General features: G+C 40.0%; 2 protein-coding genes across 4 annotated transcripts in view; both read right to left on the bottom strand.

Annotated features, from left to right (window-relative positions):
• ogdha (oxoglutarate dehydrogenase a) overlaps window positions 1–14,558 on the bottom strand; it is a 32,488-nt gene extending 17,930 nt beyond the window's left edge. Inside the window, exons 1-4 of one of the 2 annotated variants that reach the window (XM_076082421.1) lie at window positions 14,439–14,558; window positions 11,463–11,855; window positions 5,981–6,154; window positions 3,856–3,958 (exon numbers count right to left, since the gene is read on the bottom strand). In XM_076082421.1, coding sequence (XP_075938536.1) covers window positions 3,856–3,958; window positions 5,981–6,154; window positions 11,463–11,702 — 517 coding nt within the window. In that variant the 5' untranslated portion in view covers window positions 11,703–11,855; window positions 14,439–14,558. Of the gene's footprint in view, window positions 1–3,855; window positions 3,959–4,270; window positions 4,377–5,980; window positions 6,155–11,462; window positions 11,856–14,438 lie in introns of those variants that run through there. The other variant, XM_076082422.1, reaches the window with a different exon arrangement.
• A 297-nt stretch (window positions 14,559–14,855) lies between these two features.
• LOC142939199 (disintegrin and metalloproteinase domain-containing protein 9-like) overlaps window positions 14,856–27,500 on the bottom strand; it is a 41,584-nt gene continuing 28,939 nt past the window's right edge. For both annotated transcript variants that reach the window (XM_076082423.1, XM_076082425.1), the window contains one exon: window positions 14,856–18,741. In XM_076082423.1, coding sequence (XP_075938538.1) covers window positions 18,672–18,741 — 70 coding nt within the window. In that variant the 3' untranslated portion in view covers window positions 14,856–18,671. The remainder of the gene's footprint in view (window positions 18,742–27,500) is intronic.

Raw genomic sequence — 27,500 nt, 5'->3', positions numbered from 1 at the left:
GCTTCACGGCGCTGCGCGGTGACACACCAGCGAGGTCGTTTCTCATACCTCCTACCGTTAGGATTCTCAGCCTCTCCTTGAACACAGCCACGTCTGGAGGGCGTCGCCAGCAGGGGGCAGCATAGGGAGAAACACCCGGACACCGTTAGTGACCTACACACCCGACACCATCGGTCATTTTTACACCACCACCGCCTTCAGCTATGACGGAGCACAGCCCCCCCGGCATGTCAACGTCTCCACCACCTTCTTATTGTTTGGACAAACTCCAGGTGTGGTTTAGAAAAGGTGGGATTTTTAGAGTGAAAGAGGTGGAGAACGAGGGATGCGGTCAACACCATGCTGCGGATACAGAAGCCACAACAACAACAACAGCAACCCATCAACACTGACGGGGTTCTCTAGACAGGAAGCCATTCACCACACTGAACTCAACACTGACGTCCTCAGTTTTCACTTCAAACTTTAAAAAATACACAATCCAGCGTGTCTGGAGCTCAAAGACATGTTTCAGTCTGCCTCTGCAGCATGAATCACTGTGTGAAAAGAAAGGAGTAACGAGTGTGAGGGACTGAACAGTGCTGACGTCAGCAGTAACAGCAGACAGAGTCCAGTGAAGCTAAGCTAAAGCTAATTAGCCGTTAGTCAGATTTTTGTAATTGGGATTAAGAGCGGGAACGTCGTGTTTCTGAGATGTTTGAAGCAACACTTTCATCAAGAAATGGCAGTAATCCACTCAGATACATTTAGCTGAATCACTACTGAGAGCGTTCTCTGCAGCGACCAGCCAGCAAATACATACAGCGAAGGTTCCCGAGACAACAAGCCAATCAGGACGCAGCTGAGAGTCAACGTGTCAGAGCAGAAGCCAATCAACGAACAGCAGAACTTAAAACACGTCAAAGTGCAGCTGCAGGTTTCTTCCATCAGGTCAAAGATGCTAGCACAGCTAGCACAAAGCTAACGGCTCAACGCCGACCGATCGACATGATGCCGACAGAGTCGATGAATGTCTCAACTCAAGGCCTGTCTGGAGCTTTCCACCACATCACATGATCTTCCTCAGCAGATGGAGCTCAGACGCTCACATTTAGTACTTTTTGTCCACGGTGGCTCATTCCTACCATATATGGGCGTATTAGGGCCATCAGATTTATCAATAAGGAAATACTATCGATTTTATCCCAGAATCATCATATTGTCATCAGCATCCAGACTCTGCAGAGACGTTGTTGTGATTCAGAAGAAAACAGACCGAAGTGACTTTTTTCTTGTAAATCTACAACTTTAATTAGGAAATTTTTCCCCCCTCAGAATATTACTTCCTGCCCCCGGTATCAATTGTTTTCGTACGTTCTTTACCCCGGAAAAAGAAGTCCACTTCTGAAAGCTCCAGAAGAGTTATTACTAAATGAACCTCACGGGGGACAGGAAGTAGATAAAGTGCTCATCTGAAAACTCCATCTGTTGATCAAGATCATGTATTTTGATTGAAAGCTACTAAAGGGATCAACTTCAATAACATCTTATTGATTCTGACCCACATCTCACGCTTGTTCCTTTATAACGAGCAGTAAAAGGATTAAATCAACCAACGCATGAGGGCCAGATCTATTTCTGACCAAGAGAATCCAATTAAGATCTTTGTGGACAACATGACTCAGCTTCTACGAGCTTTAGGGAAGCTTGAAGTCCTCAAAGGAACTATTTCACATCGTCAGTAAAGAGGAAAGATTCAGAAAGTTCATTTTAAAAAGGACTCCAGAAGGTGTTTGTGCAGATTTAAGATTTAGAAACATTTGTTGTAAAGTGGAGCTCAAAACATTAATAATTTAGAGGAATTGTGCAAATGATGATTCAAGCATGAAATGTGGTGTTTGCTCTCAAGAGGTCAGAAAGTCCACTCCAGCAGGCTCAAAATAACCAATGAACACCAAGACACACCTTTCTGTGAAGAGAGCCTTCAGGAGACCAATATGGTGGCATCTTGAAAAATGGCCGCTATTTTGGCAAATCGGGGGGGGGGGGGGGGGGGGCAGCTTTGATCAACAAGAAGAACGCAGCTTTCATGCTTGTATCACAATCTGCTCCATTTACAGAAACAGTCCGGGAACATTCGAGCGTACACGAGAACGTCGCGGGAACATTCGAGCGTACACGAGAACGTCGCGGGAACATTCGAGCGTACACGAGAACGTCGCGGGAACATTCGAGCGTACACGAGAACGTCGCGGGAACATTCGAGCGTACACGAGAACGTCGCGGGAACATTCGAGCGTACACGAGAACGTCGCGGGAACATTCGAGCGTACACGAGAACGTCGCGGGAACATTCGAGCGTACACGAGAACGTCGCGGGAACATTCGAGCGTACACGAGAACGTCGCGGGAACATTCGAGCGTACGCGGGAACATTCGAGCGTACACGAGAACGTCGCGGGAACATTCGAGCGTACACGAGAACGTTTCGGGAACATTCGAGCGTACACGAGAACGTTTCGGGAACATTCGAGCGTACACGAGAACGTTTCGGGAACATTCGAGCGTACACGAGAACGTTTCGGGAACATTCGAGCGTACGCGGGAACATTCGAGCGTACACGAGAACGTCGCGGGAACATTCGAGCGTACACGAGAACGTCTCGGGAACATTCGAGCGTACACGAGAACGTCTCGGGAACATTCGAGCGTACACGAGAACGTTTCGGGAACATTCGAGCGTACACGAGAACGTTTCGGGAACATTCGAGCGTACGCGGGAACATTCGAGCGTACACGAGAACGTCGCGGGAACATTCGAGCGTACACGAGAACGTCTCGGGAACATTCGAGCGTACACGAGAACGTTTCGGGAACATTCGAGCGTACACGAGAACATCTCGGAAACATTCGAGCGTACACGAGAACGTTTCGGGAACATTCGAGCGTACACGAGAACATCTCGGAAACATTCGAGCGTACACGAGAACGTTTCGGGAACATTCGAGCGTACACGAGAACGTTTCGGGAACATTCGAGAGTACACGAGAACGTCTCGGGAACATTCGAGCGTAAACGAGAACGTTTCGGGAACATTCGAGCGTACACGAGAACGTCTCGGGAACATTCGAGCGTACACGAGAACGTCTCGGGAACATTCGAGCGTACACGAGAACGTCTCGGGAACATTCGAGCGTACACGAGAACGTTTCGGGAACATTCGAGCGTACACGAGAACGTTTCGGGAACATTCGAGCGTACGCGGGAACATTCGAGCGTACACGAGAACGTCGCGGGAACATTCGAGCGTACACGAGAACGTCTCGGGAACATTCGAGCGTACACGAGAACGTTTCGGGAACATTCGAGCGTACACGAGAACATCTCGGAAACATTCGAGCGTACACGAGAACGTTTCGGGAACATTCGAGCGTACACGAGAACATCTCGGAAACATTCGAGCGTACACGAGAACGTTTCGGGAACATTCGAGCGTACACGAGAACGTTTCGGGAACATTCGAGAGTACACGAGAACGTCTCGGGAACATTCGAGCGTAAACGAGAACGTTTCGGGAACATTCGAGCGTACACGAGAACGTCTCGGGAACATTCGAGCGTACACGAGAACGTCTCGGGAACATTCGAGCGTACACGAGAACGTCTCGGGAACATTCGAGCGTACACGAGAACGTTCCAGAAGTTTCAGAAACATGTATTGTACATGAGAAGGTTGCAGAAATACTCCTGATGTACAACAAGGTTTCAGTCTAAGAGGTTTACTGAGGGACAGCAGACGTCCCCCCCCCCAGTGAAGACAGTAGACCAGGAGACAACAGGGACAGACGTGTTGTGTCCGGAGGGTTCAGCTCCTCACCCAGCTTGTCGGAGGACGTGATTATGTCGGTGGGGACACACGAGTCCAGGTCGGCGTCCATGATGCCGAGGGGGTCCAACTGTGCCACGTGGTGCCCCCGGATCTACAGGGAGTGACAACAGCACAGAGCCCACCCAGGACAGGAGGAGTGAGGAGGAGGACAGGATGGAGTGAAATGAAGGAGAGGAGGAGGAGGAGGAAGCATGATGCAACAAAATAACCAGAGGAGAAGCAGGATGGAAGATTTGTAAAGTAAATAGATGAAGATCACCACAAACGGGATTAGACACACAGAAAAGGAGAGAGAATACCAGAAGGAGGAGGAGGAGGAAGGAGAGAGAGAGAAAGGGAGGGAGGGAAGAGACCAGTATTAACACCACAAGCCAGAAGAGTTTTCTCAGTTCTTTAGTCTCACCGACGTCCTGGAGGCCGGCATTCACCGGAGCATCATCAAAATTCACACAACTGATTCCCAGAGGATCCAACTGGGCATTGCGATGCCCCATCACCTACACACACACACACACACACATACACATACACACACACACACACACACACACACACACACACACACACACACACACACACACACACACACACACACACACACACACACACACACACACACACACACACACACACACACACACACACACACACACACACACACACACACACACACACACACACACACACACACACACAGGTGACTGGAGGTCTGCACAGGTCCACATAGCCGAGAGCTGAACCAGGACCAGAGTGTCTGGATGGGTCCAGATTACAGCTGAATCCAGTCTAATCCGGTTCAGGGGGGTCCTGATGTGAAGTGTTGGTCTTCAGCTGAGTTATCTGTACGTCATGTACAAGTTCTGTTTTAAGCTCTGTTGTTACACTGTATTTTAAAAAGTAGCGTATTGCAATATATCGTATCGAGACACATGTAACCTAACAAACATCATGCTGTGTTGAAGAAGACTTGAAACTAGAGATTGAGACCATAAACTCATGTTTACAATGTTTACTGAGGTAATAAATCAAGAGAGAAGTAGAGTCATTTTCTCATAGACTTCTATACAACCAGAGGAGTCGCCCCCTGGTGGACAGTAGAGAGAATGCAGCTTTGACACATGAAGCTTTGACCTGGAGGACGATGACTGGTTTTACAGGACACCAGCTGTCAGCTGTACCCGTGAAGACCTCCACTCACCACTTCATAGTGATCAGGGTTCAAACCTTCTCAATGAAGAGGAAGTTCATCAAACATGTTTCCGTCATTGATGACGTCATTAAAAACAATGAATTTAGTTTTTAAACTAGTTACTTTAAACACTTCCTGCTTTCAGGTTGAGAAACTCTGAAATACATCATCAACTACATTAAATATAGTTTATTAAGAATTACTCATCACCACTGATATGAACAAAAAATTATAAAAAAAACTTCTAATAACAATAATATATTATAATTATATATATTATATAATATATTATATATTATATAATAATATATTATATAATAATATATTATTATATAATAATATATTATTATCTATATTATTATATAATAAAATAAAATAATCTAGATTCGGGAAAAGGAGGAAACAAGCAGTCGGCCCCACGTTACATGAAGTTCTGAGGAAAAAGACGTTAAATATATTTATATCACATTAATATAAACCAGGAAGTAGTCAGGACCTAGAAATGAGGCTGAGAATATTAAACATAATTATATACAAACAGTTATTTATAATCAACTTACTCAATGTTCACACAAATCACCAGAACTTTGAACACGTGATTGAAACCTCGACACAGAGGTTTAGAAACACTCACTGGATATTCAAATGAAATCAGTTCTCAACCTTTTTATCTTTCACTTATTTTAACATTTAGAAGAATTCAGAGATTACAGGAAGTCTGACACAATAAATATTCTGTTTGGTTTCTGGTTCTTCTCGTCCCTCAGACTTCTCTTAAGAACTAAAACATTAAAACATCCTCCAAAGCATTATGGGATATGTAGTTTTAAACCCTGATGGATTTGTGTGTGTGTGTATAGGTGTGTGTGTGTGTGAATGTGCAGGTGTATAGGTGTGTGTGTGTATAGGTGTGTGTGTGTGTACCTGGTAGGCCCTGATGAGAGACTGGACAGCCAGGTGATCCTCCACCAGCTTCTCCACGTTGGGCTGAGCTCCCACCAGAGAGGAGAGAGGAGCAGCAGACAGACCCAGAGGAGACTGGTAGGCTGCTCCTGGAGGAGCACCGGCGTTAGCGTTCCTGAAGAACACGTCCCACGACTGGAGGGGGGGGGGGGGGGGACTTTTAATAATACAATAGAAGAAGAGCAGCAAAACAGATACAGATGCTTCTGATGTCATCGTCACAAAAATCATTTTAACGCTCTGAAGTCAGTAAACCATCAGAAATACTAAATGTTATATTTTTACTTTGTTTTCTTCATAAAAACACAAATGATAAAGAAATAAAAGATTATATTTTTATCTTCATTATTATGTTTAATGCTGTATAATAATGTTCTTAGAGCTCGTGTTAGAAGTTAAACAGCTCATAATTCATCTCTAATATCTATTTTAGGGGCGACCGTGGCTCACTGGGTTAAGAGGGTTGTCTGGCAAGGTCAACGGTTCGATCCTCGACTGCGACGTGTCACGTGTCGAAGTGTCCCTGAGCAATACACTGAACCCCTAACGGCTCCCCGGGCGCCTGTCATCGGCAGCCCACTGCTCCCTATATACAGGGATGGGTCAAATGCAGAGACAAATTTCCCCCTTAACAGGATCAATATAGTATAATAAAATTAAATTTAAAATTTATATTAACGTGAAAACATCTCCTTCAAACTACTGGATTTATTCTTGTTCATCACCAAAACTACATTTTACAGATGACATGTGAACACATCATGATAACGTTACCTTCAGGTAACCTTCAGCCAGTACTCATGTTCACTGAGCAGAGCCTGAAGGCATCATCATGTAACTGAAGTGAACCTCCTGTTGGTTAGCTGTTAGCGGTGCTGCTAACATTACTAGCACTCCTCCTGTTGGTTAGCCGTTAGCGGTGCTGCTAACGTTACTAGCTCTCCTCCTGTTGGTTAGCCGTTAGCGGTGCTGCTAACATTACTAGCACTCCTCCTGTTGGTTAGCCGTTAGCGGTGCTGCTAACGTTACTAGCTCTCCTCCTGTTGGTTAGCCGTTAGCGGTGCTGCTAACGTTACTAGCTCTCCTCCTGTTGGTTAGCCGTTAGCGGTGCTGCTAACGTTACTAGCTCTCCTCCTGTTGGTTAGCCGTTAGCGGTGCTGCTAATGTTACTAGCTCTCCTCCTGTTGGTTAGCCGTTAGCGGTACTGCTAACGTTACTAGCTCTCCTCCTGTTGGTTAGCCGTTAGCGGTACTGCTAACGTTACTAGCTCTCCTCCTGTTGGTCTAAACACTGATTGGTTGTTTACAATGAAACATGATCAGAGACTAGAAACACATGTTCTACTGAGTCAGTAAAACTGTATTTACACTGTGATGGTTAACGTTAAACTTTATTTACACTGTGATGGTTAACGTTAGACTGTGTGTGTGTGTGTGTGTGTGTGTGTGGGGGGGGGGGGGGGGGTCACTACGGACCCACTTCGGGCTGCTACAGCTGTGTTTAAGCTTCTCCGTTTTCATTCTTTACACACATTCCTTCTCTTTCCACATGAACAACAGCAACATGAAGACCTTCTGTTTGCTTCTTCTTATTTCTACTGTGAAGGACTCGAGCTCCTCTGTAGGCTCTGAAGGGAATCTAACTAACCCCCACACTGTCCTCTCTCTCATGTTAGAGTTAGAGTTCTACACACACAGGAACAAACAGGTTTCTTCACTCTGTGACTCATGAGTCCAGAATGAGCTGAAGAACCACAGACTCCACCCGGCTCATTAACATTCCCAGTATGAACTCATTCCACTCAGCTCAGCATCACCCTGACGGTTGTACACTTCTCTGATCTATGGTGAACCCGAGTCACTCATAGTTCAGTACTTCTGGTAACATGATTGTGTGAGGAGATGGAGGCCGAACCACCAACACAAGATGGAGGAACATTGTGAAGGAAGTAAATAAATAAGAGCTCAAGAGGAGCCGCGTTGATGTTTAACTCTCAGCAACAAGACGAGAGAATATGTCACAGCAATAAACAGCTTTCAAGAGTATTACAATATATATAGATTTATGATATAGAGTGTCGTAGAGGATCAGTGTTTCTGTTGACATCTTTGTTCTGGGACGAGTCAGACGGGTTTAATCCAAAAAGAAAGCAGCAGATGAGCCACAACCCAGAAACTCAACTCAGCAAGAAACCTTTGCAGACGTGTTTCCATGAGACGAAGCAGCGTCACATGAAGAGTCAATACAACCAGCGGCTCAGGCTCATAATGAAGTAAAGCCAGTCCTTTACTCGGTCTAAGTGGTTGTTTTCCTTATAACTGCTGATTAAACAAACCTTTAACCTCATGTGAATCATCTCAATGTAAACAGACACAATAATCCAAATCAAAGCTTTTCCAGCAGCCTCAGTCTGTAAACTAATACAGATATTAAACCTGGATCTATATCTATATATCTATAGATATATAGATAGAACAACTCGTAAACACACTCTGAAAGTTAACTCAAATTGAATTAAAACTATTATAACCCTTCGTCAAGTGTACCGTTGTCTTTATTTAAACATGTTAATTACACTGAAGTTAATTCAGACACGTCACTTCCTGCAGCTGCTTGGGCATCGAACACAAATGACTCAAGCTTTTACTGTGAAGGAGCAGCAGGAAGTCCAGACTGAATCTGTGTCTGTGAGGTTGTTCTGTTCAATGATCCGATATTGATTGATGGTTCCATCGGTGTGTAAATCTGTGCTGACCGATTAGAAAAATACTGGACGTCACATTCAAAGGGATGACTGCGACATTCCGATATAAATTTAACCACTGGAAGTCAGAGCAACCATTTAACTGGAGAATCACTTCAAACTTCAAATACTTTTGACAGATTGATTTCATTACTGGAATAATTAGTTCAGATGATCAAAGGTAGTTATGCATTAATGTGAGGTAACAACATCAGTCACAGACGGACGGCGACAACATCAGTCACAGTCGGACGGCGACAACATCAGTCACAGACGGAGATATATATAGATATAGGTTTAATATCTGTATTAGTTTACAGACTGAGGCTGCTGGAAAATCTTTGATTTGGATTATTGTGTCTGTTTACATTGAGATGATTCACATGAGATTAAAGGTTTGTTTAATGAGATTAAAGGTACGTCGGACAACATCAGTCACAGTCGGACGGCGACAACATCAGTCACAGACGGACGGCGACAACATCAGTCACAGTCGGACGGCGACAACAACAGTCACAGTCGGACGGCGACAACATCAGTCACAGTCGGACGGCGACAACATCAGTCAGTCGGACGGCGACAACATCAGTCACAGTCGGACGGCGACAACAACAGTCACAGTCGGACGGCGACAACATCAGTCAGTCGGACGGCGACATCAGTCAGTCGGACGGCGACAACATCAGTCACAGTCGGACGGCGACAACAACAGTCACAGTCGGACGGCGACAACAACAGTCACAGTCGGACGGCGACAACAACAGTCACAGTCGGACGGCGACAACAACAGTCACAGTCGGACGGCGACAACAACAGTCACAGTCGGACGGCGACAACATCAGTCACAGTCGGACGGCGACAACATCAGTCACAGTCGGACGGCGACAACATCAGTCACAGTCGGACGGCGACAACATCAGTCACAGTCGGACGGCGACAACATCAGTCACAGTCGGACGGCGACAACATCAGTCAGTCGGACGGCGACAACATCAGTCACAGTCGGACGGCGACAACATCAGTCACAGTCGGACGGCGACAACATCAGTCACAGTCGGACGGCGACAACATCAGTCACAGTCGGACGGCGACATCAGTCACAGACGGACGGCGACAACAGTCACAGTTGGAAGGCGAAAACAGTCACAGTTGGAAGGCGAAAACAGTCACAGTCGGATGGTAACAACAGTCAGTCGGACGGTAACAACAGTCAGACGGTAACAACAGTCACAGACTGTAAACAACAGTCGAAGACAGTAACAAGTCAAGAAGTAACAACATTTTCATATCATCATATTCTTGTTGCTACATAACAATATGATTACCATGACTAAATTAATTTTTCAATGAAATGCATTTGTATTGCCCAAAATCACAAGTTTGCCTCAGAGGGCTTTACAACATACAACATCCTCTGTCCCAGGACCCTCACAGCAGAGAAAGCCAACCCCCCCCCCCCCCACCAAAAAAAACCTCTATGATGTAAAGGGCTTTTTAGGATGTACAGAATGTGTCTCTAAGAGTTCAGTCCTGCTGTGTAGCTTCCAGTTAGTTAGCTAAGCTGATAACAGGATGGTCACAGTGTCCGATCTTTACATAATAACAGACATGTAACAAGAAACACACGTCAGCCACTATGTGACCTCCACGGTCAGGAGCCTCCGATTATTAACATCGTTTCTCTGGCAGAAAAATATGCAAACACTGAAAAGACGGATGAATAATGTGGCTAATTTATTGTTATTACTATTTAAACTCTGCAGGTTAAATCTCTGTATGAAGAGAGCCCAACAACAATAAAAAGATGAGGATTATCACAATTGAGTAATTCCACAGTTTAACGTTAACCATCAGAGTGTAAATAAAGGTTTACTGACTCAGAACATGTTTCATTGTAAACAACCAATCAGAGGAGAGCTAGTAACGTTAGCAGCACCGCTAACGGCTAACCTACGGAGGTTCACTTCAGTTACATTATGATGCCTTCAGGCTCTGCTCAGTGAACATGAGTACTGGCTGATGAAGGTACATTATAACGTTATCATGATGTGTTCACATGTCATCTGTAAAATGTAGTTTTGGTGATAAACATGAATAAATCCAGTAGTTTGAAGGAATGTTTTCACATGAATATAAAATAGATATTAGAGATGAATTATGAGCTGTTTAACTTCATAACACGAGCTCTAAGAACATTATTATACTTCAGTAACACTAATAATGAAGAGATGTTTTAATCTATAAAATACAATATTTTATTACCTTATCATTTGAATTGTGTTTTTATGAAGAAAGAAAACACAATGAATTACTATAACAAAGTATAACAATTATCCAACAACTCTTGTTCTACTGGCCAAGCAGCTATTATTAGTCTGCTGGCCCTTTAAGACTCACCTGTCATGTTATGAAAACACATTTTTACAACTTTTACTACATTTATATACTTTTACTACTTTAACCGATTTGTATACTTTTACTTAACTTTTACTACATTTTTTACAACTTTTATATACTTTTACAATTTCTACTATAAAGAAAAAAAACTTTTCTCGTTGATAATTTAACGCAGAGTGAATTCCTGAATGCTTTAGATCAACTTAATGTGGACCATCTGAGTGGACCAGCGGACCACCACAATAGACCCCCCTGTGTATGTGGTCCTCCTCCAGACCAGCAGGGGGCTCCACTGCACCTTACCTTGTGAACACTCTTGGGGTCCTCCAGCCAGGCGAAGTACATCTCCTCCACGTAGTTGGAGCTCGTCCCGTTGAGGAATGGCTCCGCGGCCACGGGCGCCGTGTAGCACCTGATTGGCTGAAACGTCCTGGCGACCCCCGTGGGGGCGCCTGTGATTGGCCGCTGCGGGCCGATAGTCTGAGCCGCCTGCGAGGCGGTTAGCGGACGCAACCGCGCCGCACAAGTCCTTAAACGATGCATCAGAAGTCCTTAAAAAAGCGTCACGCACAACACACGGCGCACGTCCTCAACCTCAGAACCACGACGGGATAAAAGTCACTCCACACCGGGGTTAAAGTCCCAGGACTGAGAGGGACGAATGAAGCGTCCACCGTCCTCTGGTCCGTCTGTCCACTGAGACACAGAGAGAGAGACGGGTTGATTCAGACACAACAACCAGGAACAGGAAGCAGAGATCTTATGATGACATCATAGAATACGAGGCTTTGAAGATTAAAACATGAAACATTAATGGAGTAGAAACATCACATATGATACTTTTACTTGAACTACTTTAACTACATTCATATACTTTTACTTCAGTAAGTGTTTGAATGCAGGTATTTTACTTGTAGTGGAGTATTTTCAGTGTGAAGTACTTTTACTGCAGTAAAGGATGTAGGGCTGCAACAACGAATCGATATAATCGATAAAAATCGATTATTAAAAGAGTTGGCAACGAATTTCATTATCGATTTGTTGTGTCGCGCGATTATTACGCCACTCAATAAGTCGCGGAGATGTTTGAGTATAAAAAAAAAAAGTTGAGTTGAGCCATTCGCGCCGCAGGTCTCGCGGGGACCATTTGTGTTCATTCGCGCTGGACGCGCCGGAGAGGGGGCGTGGCTTATCGCCCTGAAAGCCGTTCAACTGTCCGCCATTAACCATGGAAAAAATAACCTCTATTTCTGCTTAGTACGTGTTGTGGAAGTCACAGATATCCCGGGAAACTAAACGCCGTCATGTCTGGTTCATAACATTGTCCAGAGGAGCTCCGTGGATTTTATCGAGCTGTATTCACTGTGTCTAGTGAGCCACAGGTCGCTGTTTGCTACAGCTGTATGAACACAACATAAACTGATCTGGCTGTGATTTAACGGCAATAAACCGACAAAAAGGGACTCCGAAATAACTACGTAATGATGCCGATTTGTAGGCTACTTGTCTTCTCAATGGAGCGGATGGATCGGTGCTAGGATATGCTAACATTGTAGCAGCTCCACCAACACTCAGAATAACGTCATGTAGACGTAAACACGGCAGCGTCTATTCATTGTTTGTACCATATGGTTTACACACACACATGTATACACATAGTTTGGTCTCTATTGATATGAGGGATCGTAGAGCTCTGGGTGAACACAGACGGCTACAGGATTTATTTCCTGATTCAACAACGTAAACATGTTGGAGTCCTTGATGAGGAGGAAGGGGGTCAACAGCAGGGCTAGTCACTACAGAATCCTACTTTTGTTCCGTTTTGAAGTGAGGAACGTAACGTCCCTCCAGTAGCTCTTCTGGTGCTGGTGTTTACTCGTTATCCAGCTTGACAAGCATGCCAAGTTAGCGTTAGCTCGTTAATAACAGTAGTAAAGCAGGGGTGGTATAGTTTGCAAGACTAAAGACACGTTTTTATTCACTCGCCTTTTTTGGCCCATTAATATCCGATTAATCGAAAAAACAATCGCCAGATTAATCGATTATTAAAATAATCGTTAGTTGCAGCCCTAAAAGGATGCGAATACTTCCTCCAGTACTGCTTCCAGAATGAGTCAGAAATAATCAGGGTCAAAGGGAAGAATGACCCTAAATTCAAGGTATTTACCCCATAAAACACAATCAAGAGGGACAAATGTGTGTAAATGTCTCCAAATGTAAAATGTGCTGAATGTCCTTGTGAACAACATAATGTTCTGCTCTGAATTCATCAGGTTTTAGTAAAGTTCTGTTTTCTGCCCATAATCAGAGTCTGGACTTCAACTAAAGAAATGTTAATTGGACTGAGATCAAAAACACAGATTAGTCACCTAAAGAGTGAGCAGGTAGAAAGATTAATATTATAGTAATAAACGGACATCACAAGACTAAAACAGTATAAAAACACAGGTAGTAAATAAAAAGTATACTAGTTCTGTGGGATTGTTCCATTGTTTTGTGGCCATAAAGACGTTTTTTTGTCTCCCGTTTAGTAAGTCAACACTGAACTTTATTATATTAAATAACTTTATGTATTTCCTCTTTAACAGACCTCATGTGGTTCCTCAGCTGCCATGTTTTGACCTTGTTGGGTCTCCATTCTCCTTCTCTATAACACGCCCACCGTCCGCCTACACCGCCTCTTGATTGGCTGAAACAGGACTCCAAACCAAAGCCATTTTCCTATTGGCCCACACCGGATGTCCGTCACTTTGTCCCTTTCACGAGTCATGAGTTCCCGAAAACGCTTTAATCAAAACATTGTGATTATGATCTGTATGAAGTGTAACATACAGACCGGAAGTTGTAGAGAGCTGCTATGTTCCTCTGCATGTTAAAACATGCTACATGATTAGCTTCAAGGCTAACGCGTCGGGTTATGTAATTAGCCGGTTAGCTTTTTTACTTTTATTAAATACCATTAGCACGTTTTGGCTAGCGGGCTAAACGGGTGGAGATTTAGAGGTCCGCGGTTATTAACTCCATGTTTAATATATACATTATGTATTCTAATGTGTGACACGTTATTTTCAGCAACACTGACAGTTTCAGCGAGTGTTTTGACAGATGAGCTAACGTTAGTGTGTGTGTGTGTGTTAGCTAGCATGCTAGCATGTTTTGTCTTTCCTCAGGACGGACGTTAGCTAGTCTCTAAACTAGACCCGGTTCCGTCTCTTTGTGGTCAAAAACCAGACCCCCAGACTCTCCTGTATTAAGTCTTTATAAGTCCCGGTTACTTACCTCGAGAGAAACTAGTTCCAGCGGCTCTCCTCTCGGCCGTTTATCCCGGATGCCCTTCGCCTCTCCCGGTTGAAATGATGACAGCTCGGGGCGTGGAGCGTGGAAGCGAGGCCCCGGATGTGACGTACCGTGACGTGACGCAGAGTAAACGTCACGACGTACGGGAGCGGGAAGTCTAAAAAAATGAATACTTAGAATAAATTAAAAATTAAATTTAGTTTTATAACATTATATGCGCAGAATAAAAATGGAAAAAAGTTAAAAATATTTAATAAAAAGTTAAAAATACATCCATGTTTAGTTTCCTCAATGTTAGCTCGTGTGTGTATAAAGATAAAGATGATTCTGATGATTCATATTTAAGTCAGTCGTACGTATGAGAGACGTTCACACTTTTATTAAATATAAACACACGTGTCCACTGATTGATGACGTTTATTAAAGTGTCACATGAAGCTGCAGAATGAGTTCATCTCATAATCAGCCCTTTGAACGCAGCACTTTGGGCTCATAGTTACAGTTATGATCAGAAACACCAGACTCAGATCCAATCATGAAATAAAGAAAAGTATTACCCCAGATAACATGTTTACATTTCAGAAAAGATGAACTCATTTATTATAATGAAGAAGACTCTCAGCGTTTAACAGGTTTATAAATATAAAGAACCGCAGCGTGAGACTCTGCAGCCCTGAGTCCTACCTCTCAGGCTGCACGCACGCACACACACACACCGTAGAGCTCTCAGGTAGGAACCAATAAGCTTCGAGTGTGACTGTAGACCTACGGCCCTGCTCACGTGTGTTATCTCATATATATATATATATATGTTTGTATACATATTTTAATATAAATCTCATGTTCAGACTCAAACCAACATGTTGGTCCGTCTCTAAACACGTCTCACTTCCTGTCTGAGGCTCGTTGGTTCCTACTGAAGACGTAAATCTTTAACACACAAATATAGTTTGACTTGTTTAAACACTGTAGACTTCAGAACTGAATAGTTGATGAATGAATGAACTTGTTCTTCTTGTGTCTTTTCACATAATGTTTGTGTATTTGGAAAAGAAGCAGCACCACGTTTTAAATCTTTGTAAATTACATTTGAAACAATCATTTTCAGTCATTTTTCTATTTTTTCTTCCTGCGTTTTGATTTTTCATTTGATCTGAGAAACATTTTAAAGACAAAACAATCATTTAAAAGATGAAACTAAGTCAAAAACAAAAACGAACTGAAAAAAGTGAATCACTGCAGTCCTGAAAGCAAATCCCTATTAACTGTTGAAATGACAATAAAGTACTGAATCTTGAAAAAAACTCCAGGTTTTTATTTGTTATGTTTATTTGATTTGTTCTGTAATATGTATTTATGTATTTTTAACACTTCTTGAGCCGACACAAGAGGAAATAGTGACTTTGTCGCGGACTATTTTCAGCGGCGGATGAATCCAGACGTGTTGTTCTGGTGTTTGAGTGATGAGGCTCCCTGGTGAATGTTTTAAAGTGACATCAGAGACTTGCAGAAACATTCGGTGCTGGTTTGAGTCTGAAACATGAGACGATGGATGTTTTTCAGACTATCAGGAGACTTTCTTCTACTTTTAAAGTGACGCGTCAGCAGTTCACGACTGTAACGTGACGCTCTTCAGCTGCTCTCGTGTCTCAAAATAACTTCAGTCTGAACAGTTTGTTCTCCTCTTTCTACAGGAAACTAAGTTCAGAGGGAGACACCGATTATACTTTAACATTTTTTTGGCATGAAAAGCGATCAAATGGCACAAAATGATCCCCGTGAGGGACTTCTTTAAGTGTGGAGAACACTGCAGACAGTTCATATAAAGTATGAATGAAGGTCTCAGTGCATCCAGAGCCGGTCACAAACATCCTGGTTGTGATGTTTGTGTAGTTCTTCCCTCTCAGAGTGACTTCCTGTCGTCTCTCTACTTCACTGGTTTTCTAAAAGTTCACTTTTCCTCGTCCACGCTGAAACATGAGTCAGCGTTTTACACATCGATCCACAAAATAAAAGCAACGACCTCCGTAGAATCAGTCCGACTCTTTGAATCTTTCTCTATATTATAAAAAGCATGTACGTCACACACCAAGCCGGTCAAAAACCAATAAAGTGGTGGTTAAAAAAAAGGGTTGGGGGGGCGTGTCCTCTTGGACATTTAGGCCCCGCCTACACGTAAACATTTTGGTCTCTCGTCCACAAACAGTTTTAGTTCATTAAACTAAGATTTTTGTGACTTTTCTAAACTCCGTTCACTGTGTTTCAAAACGATGACGTCATCTCCTCGATCCGTGTGCGCCCATTGCTGCTCAGACTGATGCAACAGTAAACAACAACAACAACGGACTGCTGGTTTGTTTACGTTCTGTTAGCTCCGACTACTTTACGTCTCAACTTATCATCAAGTTTAAACCGTAAATTAAGTTGACTGCAGAATCTTCTTCTGTGGTATTTGACGTATATTTTGGAGTCTTTATCGACACCTACTGGCCCGACAAGTGTTGTTTTCAGGCTCCAGTGTGAACAGGGACCAGAGGTAAATATCTGCATACGCGTAGACGGGGCCTGAGATTTCCAGAGGAGATCCTGAAGGTCACGGATGTGAGATCAAACAGTGCTGAAGTGTTTCAGGGTTCAGGGTTAAAGGTTTCAGGGATCAGGGTTAAAGGTTCAGGGATCAGGGTTCAGGGTTAAAGGTTTCAGGGATCAGGGTTAAAGGTTCAGGGTTCAGAGCGTACCATCCCTGCAGAAAGTCTCAAACATCAACGTACCAATCAGATCCATTCAGGAAGTAAAAACCCAGAGGAGCTCTGCACTCAACACGCTGTTGCATACTGTGATTTTTTTTTTTTTACAGTTCTGGAAAAAGGGGAGTTAAGAGAGCGAGCGCACCCAACAGCAGGGGGTGTGTTACATTCCGATGACAGCGCTGAGCAGAGGGGAGGTGCAATCAGACGGCACCAGTGCTTCATTCAGAGACAGGAAACAGATAGAGAAGAGTTCAAGTGTAAGCTCCGCTTCCAGGGACTGATCTGTCTTCAAACCAGCCAATCAGAGCGAGGCGCCTCTCAGTACACACGATTAGCAGTTAGCTAAACCTCATTGTTTGATTAGCATTTAACAATTAATTTGAGGGCGCCAAATATAGTGGTTACATTTTGCACATTCAAATGGAATGGTGGATAAGGTTACTTAGCTTAGCTATTAAACTGGCTAGCTAACTGCATATATTTTGTGATGCTAGCAGTGGTATGAAATTTGGGAAACACTGCAGCTAACTAGCATTAGCTATGACCTTGTGATCTTAACACATGTTAGCTAGCAACTGCTCGTAAGCTAGCCTGAATGCTAACTAACTAAGCGGTATCAACAGCACTAGCAGTAGTATTACATTTTGGAACCACGGTTGCTACGTAGCACTTGCTTATAACCATGTAAGCCTGCTAGCATTGTTAGCTAGCAAAGGTAATTAGCTAGCCAATTCTAATGAATTAATTTTACAAAATGTTGATCACGAGGAATGAATATTTGATTGGGTAGTGACTCATTAGTGACTGTAGTAATTAGCATTAGCTCATGAAATTGTAAGCTTCCTTAGCTTAGCTATCAACCATTAGATTTAAAAAATAAAAATGTTAGCTAAATGTTAGCTAGCGACTGTTTGTAAGCTAGCCAGCATGCTAAATAAAGTTAATGTAATTATTAGCTGAGCTTTACACTGGCAATACAAAATATTGAACACATTGGGTAACAAGTGTATTTAGTATTTGGCTAGTTGACATCACAGTTAACTCAGGGTAGCTAACTCCAGCTAGCTGGCTGGAGAGATATTTTGAGGATTTGGCTAATATATCACAGCTAGCCTCGCTGCAGAAGAGCCGGAAAGTATGTGTAAGTCTTCTGGAGATATTATTGGCTGAGTTTTGTCTCCAGACTGAACTAGATATAAAGAAAGAAAGTCTGTAGAAACAGCAGCTGCTTCAGTGCAATTCTGGTGAATTCTCAGTCCGGTCCGACTGGGACCAGGTTCCTGGGCGGAGCGGTCCAGGTTTTTTTGTACAGTAGTCCAGGGCTGGCTGGCTGTCCGCCATCTTGGCTCCATAATCCGTTCCTGGCTGTTGCTAGGTTTGGGACTGAGGTTGAAGAAGAGGAGGAGAAGAAGAAGAGGAGGAGCGGTGTCATCCAGGTGTGGCAAGGCGGGGCCCCCCTGATTGATTAAACAGGTGGAGCGGGGGCGGGTCTTTGAGGCACCAGAGGCTGAGATGCAGCAGAAAGTTTCGGTTTTCTGAGAGCAGTGAAATAAATAAAAAAGAGAAGTTAACAATCATAACTACATATAAGTTATTTAACTGCTCTTTTTTACATTTCTACTTATTTACCTTTTTAAAAAAAACAACATTCAACGTGATATTTAGACAGATTGGTGCTTTTAGAAGGTGGTTTAGCTCCTGGGACCAGTTATCTTAAAGTTAGCTTCTCCGTCAACGTAGTTTACAGTAAACCTTTAGGTCCAGTTAGCTTAGAGTTAGCTTCAACTTCTAAGTCCAGCTAGCTCATAGTTAGCTTCAACTTTTAGGTCCAGTTAGCTTAAAGTTAGCGCTTTGGACCAGTTAGCATGAAGCCAAACTGTTGAAACAGTTGAACTCTGTAAAAAGCTAGTAAGAGGCACTTGAGTTAAAGTTAAAGTGAGATATGATGTTATTGATCAGTGAGATATGATGTTATTGATCAGTGAGATATGATGTTGTTGATCAGTGAGATATGATGTTGTTGATCAGTGAGATATGATGTTATTGATCAGTGAGATATGATGTTATTGATCAGTGAGATATGATGTTGTTGATCAGTGAGATATGATGTTATTGATCAGTGAGATATGATGTTATTGATCAGTGAGATATGATGTTGTTGATCAGTGAGATATGATGTTGTTGATCAGTGAGATATGATGTTATTGATCAGTGAGATATGATGTTGTTGATCAGTGAGATATGATGTTATTGATCAGTGAGATATGATGTTATTGATCAGTGAGATATGATGTTGTTGATCAGTGAGATATGATGTTGTTGATCAGTGAGATATGATGTTATTGATCAGTGAGATATGATGTTGTTGATCAGTGAGATATGATGTTATTGATCAGTGAGATATGATGTTATTGATCAGTGAGATATGATGTTGTTGATCAGTGAGATATGATGTTATTGATCAGTGAGATATGATGTTATTGATCAGTGAGATATGATGTTGTTGATCAGTGAGATATGATGTTGTTGATCAGTGAGATATGATGTTATTGATCAGTGAGATATGATGTTGTTGATCAGTGAGATATGATGTTATTGATCAGTGAGATATGATGTTATTGATCAGTGAGATATGATGTTGTTGATCAGTGAGATATGATGTTGTTGATCAGTGAGATATGATGTTGTTGATCAGTGAGATATGATGTTATTGATCAGTGAGATATGATGTTATTGATCAGTGAGATATGATGTTGTTGATCAGTGAGATATGATGTTGTTGATCAGTGAGATATGATGTTATTGATCAGTGAGATATGATGTTATTGATCAGTGAGATATGATGTTGTTGATCAGTGAGATATGATGTTATTGATCAGTGAGATATGATGTTGTTGATCAGTGAGATATGATGTTATTGATCAGTGAGATATGATGTTATTGATCAGTGAGATATGATGTTGTTGATCAGTGAGATATGATGTTGTTGATCAGTGAGATATGATGTTATTGATCAGTGAGATATGATGTTATTGATCAGTGAGATATGATGTTATTGATCAGTGAGATATGATGTTATTGATCAGTGAGATATGATGTTATTGATCAGTGAGATATGATGTTATTGATCAGTGAGATATGATGTTATTGATCAGTGAGATATGATGTTATTGATCAGTGAGATATGATGTTATTGATCAGTGAGATATGATGTTATTGATCAGTGAGATATGATGTTGTTGATCAGTGAGATATGATGTTATTGATCAGTGAGATATGATGTTATTGATCAGTGAGATATGATGTTATTGATCAGTGAGATATGATGTTATTGATCAGTGAGATATGATGTTGTTGATCAGTGAGATATGATGTTATTGATCAGTGAGATATGATGTTATTGATCAGTGAGATATGATGTTGTTGATCAGTGAGATATGATGTTGTTGATCAGTGAGATATGATGTTATTGATCAGTGAGATATGATGTTATTGATCAGTGAGATATGATGTTGTTGATCAGTGAGATATGATGTTGATCAGTGAGATATGATGTTATTGATCAGTGAGATATGATGTTGATCAGTGAGATATGATGTTATTGATCAGTGAGATATGATGTTGATCAGTGAGATATGATGTTGATCAGTGAGATATGATGTTGATCAGTGAGATATGATGTTATTGATCAGTGAGATATGATGTTGTTGATCAGTGAGATATGATGTTGATCAGTGAGATATGATGTTGTTGATCAGTGAGATATGATGTTGATCAGTGAGATATGATGTTATTGATCAGTGAGATATGATGTTGATCAGTGAGATATGATGTTATTGATCAGTGAGATATGATGTTGATCAGTGAGATATGATGTTGATCAGTGAGATATGATGTTATTGATCAGTGAGATATGATGTTGATCAGTGAGATATGATGTTGATCAGTGAGATATGATGTTGATCAGTGAGATATGATGTTATTGATCAGTGAGATATGATGTTGATCAGTGAGATATGATGTTATTGATCAGTGAGATATGATGTTGTTGATCAGTGAGATATGATGTTGATCAGTGAGATATGATGTTATTGATCAGTGAGATATGATGTTGATCAGTGAGATATGATGTTATTGATCAGTGAGATATGATGTTGATCAGTGAGATATGATGTTGATCAGTGAGATATGATGTTATTGATCAGTGAGATATGATGTTATTGATCAGTGAGATATGATGTTGATCAGTGAGATATGATGTTATTGATCAGTGAGATATGATGTTGATCAGTGAGATATGATGTTATTGATCAGTGAGATATGATGTTGATCAGTGAGATATGATGTTATTGATCAGTGAGATATGATGTTGATCAGTGAGATATGATGTTGATCAGTGAGATATGATGTTGATCAGTGAGATATGATGTTATTGATCAGTGAGATATGATGTTGTTGATCAGTGAGATATGATGTTGATCAGTGAGATATGATGTTATTGATCAGTGAGATATGATGTTATTGATCAGTGAGATATGATGTTGATCAGTGAGATATGATGTTATTGATCAGTGAGATATGATGTTGATCAGTGAGATATGATGTTGATCAGTGAGATATGATGTTGATCAGTGAGATATGATGTTGATCAGTGAGATATGATGTTGATCAGTGAGATATGATGTTATTGATCAGTGAGATATGATGTTATTGATCAGTGAGATATGATGTTATTGATCAGTGAGATATGATGTTGATCAGTGAGATATGATGTTATTGATCAGTGAGATATGATGTTATTGATCAGTGAGATATGATGTTGATCAGTGAGATATGATGTTATTGATCAGTGAGATATGATGTTATTGATCAGTGAGATATGATGTTGATCAGTGAGATATGATGTTATTGATCAGTGAGATATGATGTTATTGATCAGTGAGATATGATGTTGATCAGTGAGATATGATGTTATTGATCAGTGAGATATGATGTTGATCAGTGAGATATGATGTTGATCAGTGAGATATGATGTTGATCAGTGAGATATGATGTTATTGATCAGTGAGATATGATGTTATTGATCAGTGAGATATGATGTTATTGATCAGTGAGATATGATGTTGATCAGTGAGATATGATGTTATTGATCAGTGAGATATGATGTTGATCAGTGAGATATGATGTTATTGATCAGTGAGATATGATGTTGATCAGTGAGATATGATGTTGATCAGTGAGATATGATGTTGATCAGTGAGATATGATGTTATTGATCAGTGAGATATGATGTTATTGATCAGTGAGATATGATGTTATTGATCAGTGAGATATGATGTTGTTGATCAGTGAGATATGATGTTGTTGATCAGTGAGATATGATGTTATTGATCAGTGAGATATGATGTTGTTGATCAGTGAGATATGATGTTGTTGATCAGTGAGATATGATGTTATTGATCAGTGAGATATGATGTTATTGATCAGTGAGATATGATGTTGATCAGTGAGATATGATGTTATTGATCAGTGAGATATGATGTTATTGATCAGTGAGATATGATGTTGATCAGTGAGATATGATGTTATTGATCAGTGAGATATGATGTTGATCAGTGAGATATGATGTTGATCAGTGAGATATGATGTTGATCAGTGAGATATGATGTTATTGATCAGTGAGATATGATGTTATTGATCAGTGAGATATGATGTTATTGATCAGTGAGATATGATGTTGATCAGTGAGATATGATGTTATTGATCAGTGAGATATGATGTTGATCAGTGAGATATGATGTTATTGATCAGTGAGATATGATGTTGATCAGTGAGATATGATGTTGATCAGTGAGATATGATGTTGATCAGTGAGATATGATGTTATTGATCAGTGAGATATGATGTTGTTGATCAGTGAGATATGATGTTGATCAGTGAGATATGATGTTATTGATCAGTGAGATATGATGTTATTGATCAGTGAGATATGATGTTGATCAGTGAGATATGATGTTATTGATCAGTGAGATATGATGTTGATCAGTGAGATATGATGTTATTGATCAGTGAGATATGATGTTATTGATCAGTGAGATATGATGTTGTTGATCAGTGAGATATGATGTTGATCAGTGAGATATGATGTTATTGATCAGTGAGATATGATGTTATTGATCAGTGAGATATGATGTTGATCAGTGAGATATGATGTTATTGATCAGTGAGATATGATGTTGTTGATCAGTGAGATATGATGTTGTTGATCAGTGAGATATGATGTTGTTGATCAGTGAGATATGATGTTATTGATCAGTGAGATATGATGTTATTGATCAGTGAGATATGATGTTGTTGATCAGTGAGATATGATGTTATTGATCAGTGAGATATGATGTTATTGATCAGTGAGATATGATGTTGTTGATCAGTGAGATATGATGTTGTTGATCAGTGAGATATGATGTTGTTGATCAGTGAGATATGATGTTATTGATCAGTGAGATATGATGTTATTGATCAGTGAGATATGATGTTGTTGATCAGTGAGATATGATGTTATTGATCAGTGAGATATGATGTTATTGATCAGTGAGATATGATGTTATTGATCAGTGAGATATGATGTTGTTGATCAGTGAGATATGATGTTATTGATCAGTGAGATATGATGTTATTGATCAGTGAGATATGATGTTATTGATCAGTGAGATATGATGTTATTGATCAGTGAGATATGATGTTATTGATCAGTGAGATATGATGTTATTGATCAGTGAGATATGATGTTATTGATCAGTGAGATATGATGTTGTTGATCAGTGAGATATGATGTTGTTGATCAGTGAGATATGATGTTATTGATCAGTGAGATATGATGTTGTTGATCAGTGAGATATGATGTTATTGATCAGTGAGATATGATGTTGTTGATCAGTGAGATATGATGTTATTGATCAGTGAGATATGATGTTGTTGATCAGTGAGATATGATGTTATTGATCAGTGAGATATGATGTTATTGATCAGTGAGATATGATGTTATTGATCAGTGAGATATGTTATTGATCAGTGAGATATGATGTTGTTGATCAGTGAGATATGATGTTGTTGATCAGTGAGATATGATGTTATTGATCAGTGAGATATGATGTTATTGATCAGTGAGATATGATGTTATTGATCAGTGAGATATGATGTTATTGATCAGTGAGATATGATGTTGTTGATCAGTGAGATATGATGTTATTGATCAGTGAGATATGATGTTATTGATCAGTGAGATATGATGTTATTGATCAGTGAGATATGATGTTATTGATCAGTGAGATATGATGTTATTGATCAGTGAGATATGATGTTGTTGATCAGTGAGATATGATGTTATTGATCAGTGAGATATGATGTTATTGATCAGTGAGATATGATGTTGATCAGTGAGATATGATGTTATTGATCAGTGAGATATGATGTTATTGATCAGTGAGATATGATGTTATTGATCAGTGAGATATGATGTTGTTGATCAGTGAGATATGATGTTATTGATCAGTGAGATATGATGTTATTGATCAGTGAGATATGATGTTATTGATCAGTGAGATATGATGTTATTGATCAGTGAGATATGATGTTATTGATCAGTGAGATATGATGTTGTTGATCAGTGAGATATGATGTTATTGATCAGTGAGATATGATGTTATTGATCAGTGAGATATGATGTTGATCAGTGAGATATGATGTTATTGATCAGTGAGATATGATGTTATTGATCAGTGAGATATGATGTTATTGATCAGTGAGATATGATGTTGTTGATCAGTGAGATATGATGTTATTGATCAGTGAGATATGATGTTGATCAGTGAGATATGATGTTATTGATCAGTGAGATATGATGTTATTGATCAGTGAGATATGATGTTATTGATCAGTGAGATATGATGTTGTTGATCAGTGAGATATGATGTTATTGATCAGTGAGATATGATGTTATTGATCAGTGAGATATGATGTTATTGATCAGTGAGATATGATGTTATTGATCAGTGAGATATGATGTTGTTGATCAGTGAGATATGATGTTATTGATCAGTGAGATATGATGTTGTTGATCAGTGAGATATGATGTTATTGATCAGTGAGATATGATGTTATTGATCAGTGAGATATGATGTTGTTGATCAGTGAGATATGATGTTATTGATCAGTGAGATATGATGTTGTTGATCAGTGAGATATGATGTTATTGATCAGTGAGATATGATGTTGTTGATCAGTGAGATATGATGTTGATCAGTGAGATATGATGTTATTGATCAGTGAGATATGATGTTATTGATCAGTGAGATATGATGTTATTGATCAGTGAGATATGATGTTGTTGATCAGTGAGATATGATGTTGATCAGTGAGATATGATGTTATTGATCAGTGAGATATGATGTTATTGATCAGTGAGATATGATGTTATTGATCAGTGAGATATGATGTTGTTGATCAGTGAGATATGATGTTGATCAGTGAGATATGATGTTATTGATCAGTGAGATATGATGTTATTGATCAGTGAGATATGATGTTATTGATCAGTGAGATATGATGTTATTGATCAGTGAGATATGATGTTATTGATCAGTGAGATATGATGTTATTGATCAGTGAGATATGATGTTATTGATCAGTGAGATATGATGTTATTGATCAGTGAGATATGATGTTATTGATCAGTGAGATATGATGTTGTTGATCAGTGAGATATGATGTTATTGATCAGTGAGATATGATGTTGTTGATCAGTGAGATATGATGTTGATCAGTGAGATATGATGTTATTGATCAGTGAGATATGATGTTATTGATCAGTGAGATATGATGTTGTTGATCAGTGAGATATGATGTTGATCAGTGAGATATGATGTTATTGATCAGTGAGATATGATGTTGATCAGTGAGATATGATGTTGTTGATCAGTGAGATATGATGTTGATCAGTGAGATATGATGTTATTGATCAGTGAGATATGATGTTGTTGATCAGTGAGATATGATGTTGATCAGTGAGATATGATGTTATTGATCAGTGAGATATGATGTTATTGATCAGTGAGATATGATGTTGTTGATCAGTGAGATATGATGTTGATCAGTGAGATATGATGTTATTGATCAGTGAGATATGATGTTATTGATCAGTGAGATATGATGTTGATCAGTGAGATATGATGTTATTGATCAGTGAGATATGATGTTATTGATCAGTGAGATATGATGTTATTGATCAGTGAGATATGATGTTATTGATCAGTGAGATATGATGTTATTGATCAGTGAGATATGATGTTATTGATCAGTGAGATATGATGTTATTGATCAGTGAGATATGATGTTGTTGATCAGTGAGATATGATGTTATTGATCAGTGAGATATGATGTTATTGATCAGTGAGATATGATGTTGTTGATCAGTGAGATATGATGTTATTGATCAGTGAGATATGATGTTATTGATCAGTGAGATATGATGTTATTGATCAGTGAGATATGATGTTGATCAGTGAGATATGATGTTATTGATCAGTGAGATATGATGTTATTGATCAGTGAGATATGATGTTATTGATCAGTGAGATATGATGTTATTGATCAGTGAGATATGATGTTGATCAGTGAGATATGATGTTATTGATCAGTGAGATATGATGTTGATCAGTGAGATATGATGTTATTGATCAGTGAGATATGATGTTGATCAGTGAGATATGATGTTATTGATCAGTGAGATATGATGTTATTGATCAGTGAGATATGATGTTATTGATCAGTGAGATATGATGTTATTGATCAGTGAGATATGATGTTATTGATCAGTGAGATATGATGTTATTGATCAGTGAGATATGATGTTGTTGATCAGTGAGATATGATGTTATTGATCAGTGAGATATGATGTTATTGATCAGTGAGATATGATGTTATTGATCAGTGAGATATGATGTTGTTGATCAGTGAGATATGATGTTATTGATCAGTGAGATATGATGTTGATCAGTGAGATATGATGTTATTGATCAGTGAGATATGATGTTATTGATCAGTGAGATATGATGTTGTTGATCAGTGAGATATGATGTTGTTGATCAGTGAGATATGATGTTGATCAGTGAGATATGATGTTGTTGATCAGTGAGATATGATGTTGATCAGTGAGATATGATGTTATTGATCAGTGAGATATGATGTTGATCAGTGAGATATGATGTTATTGATCAGTGAGATATGATGTTATTGA

Source organism: Anarhichas minor, unplaced genomic scaffold (genome assembly GCF_050575085.1).
Source record: "Anarhichas minor isolate MPS153535 unplaced genomic scaffold, ASM5057508v1 ptg000095l, whole genome shotgun sequence".
Classification (NCBI taxonomy): Eukaryota; Metazoa; Chordata; class Actinopteri; order Perciformes; family Anarhichadidae; genus Anarhichas; species Anarhichas minor.
The sequence above is the reverse complement of the archived record's forward strand: the minus strand, read 5'-3'. Positions and strand labels throughout refer to the sequence as shown.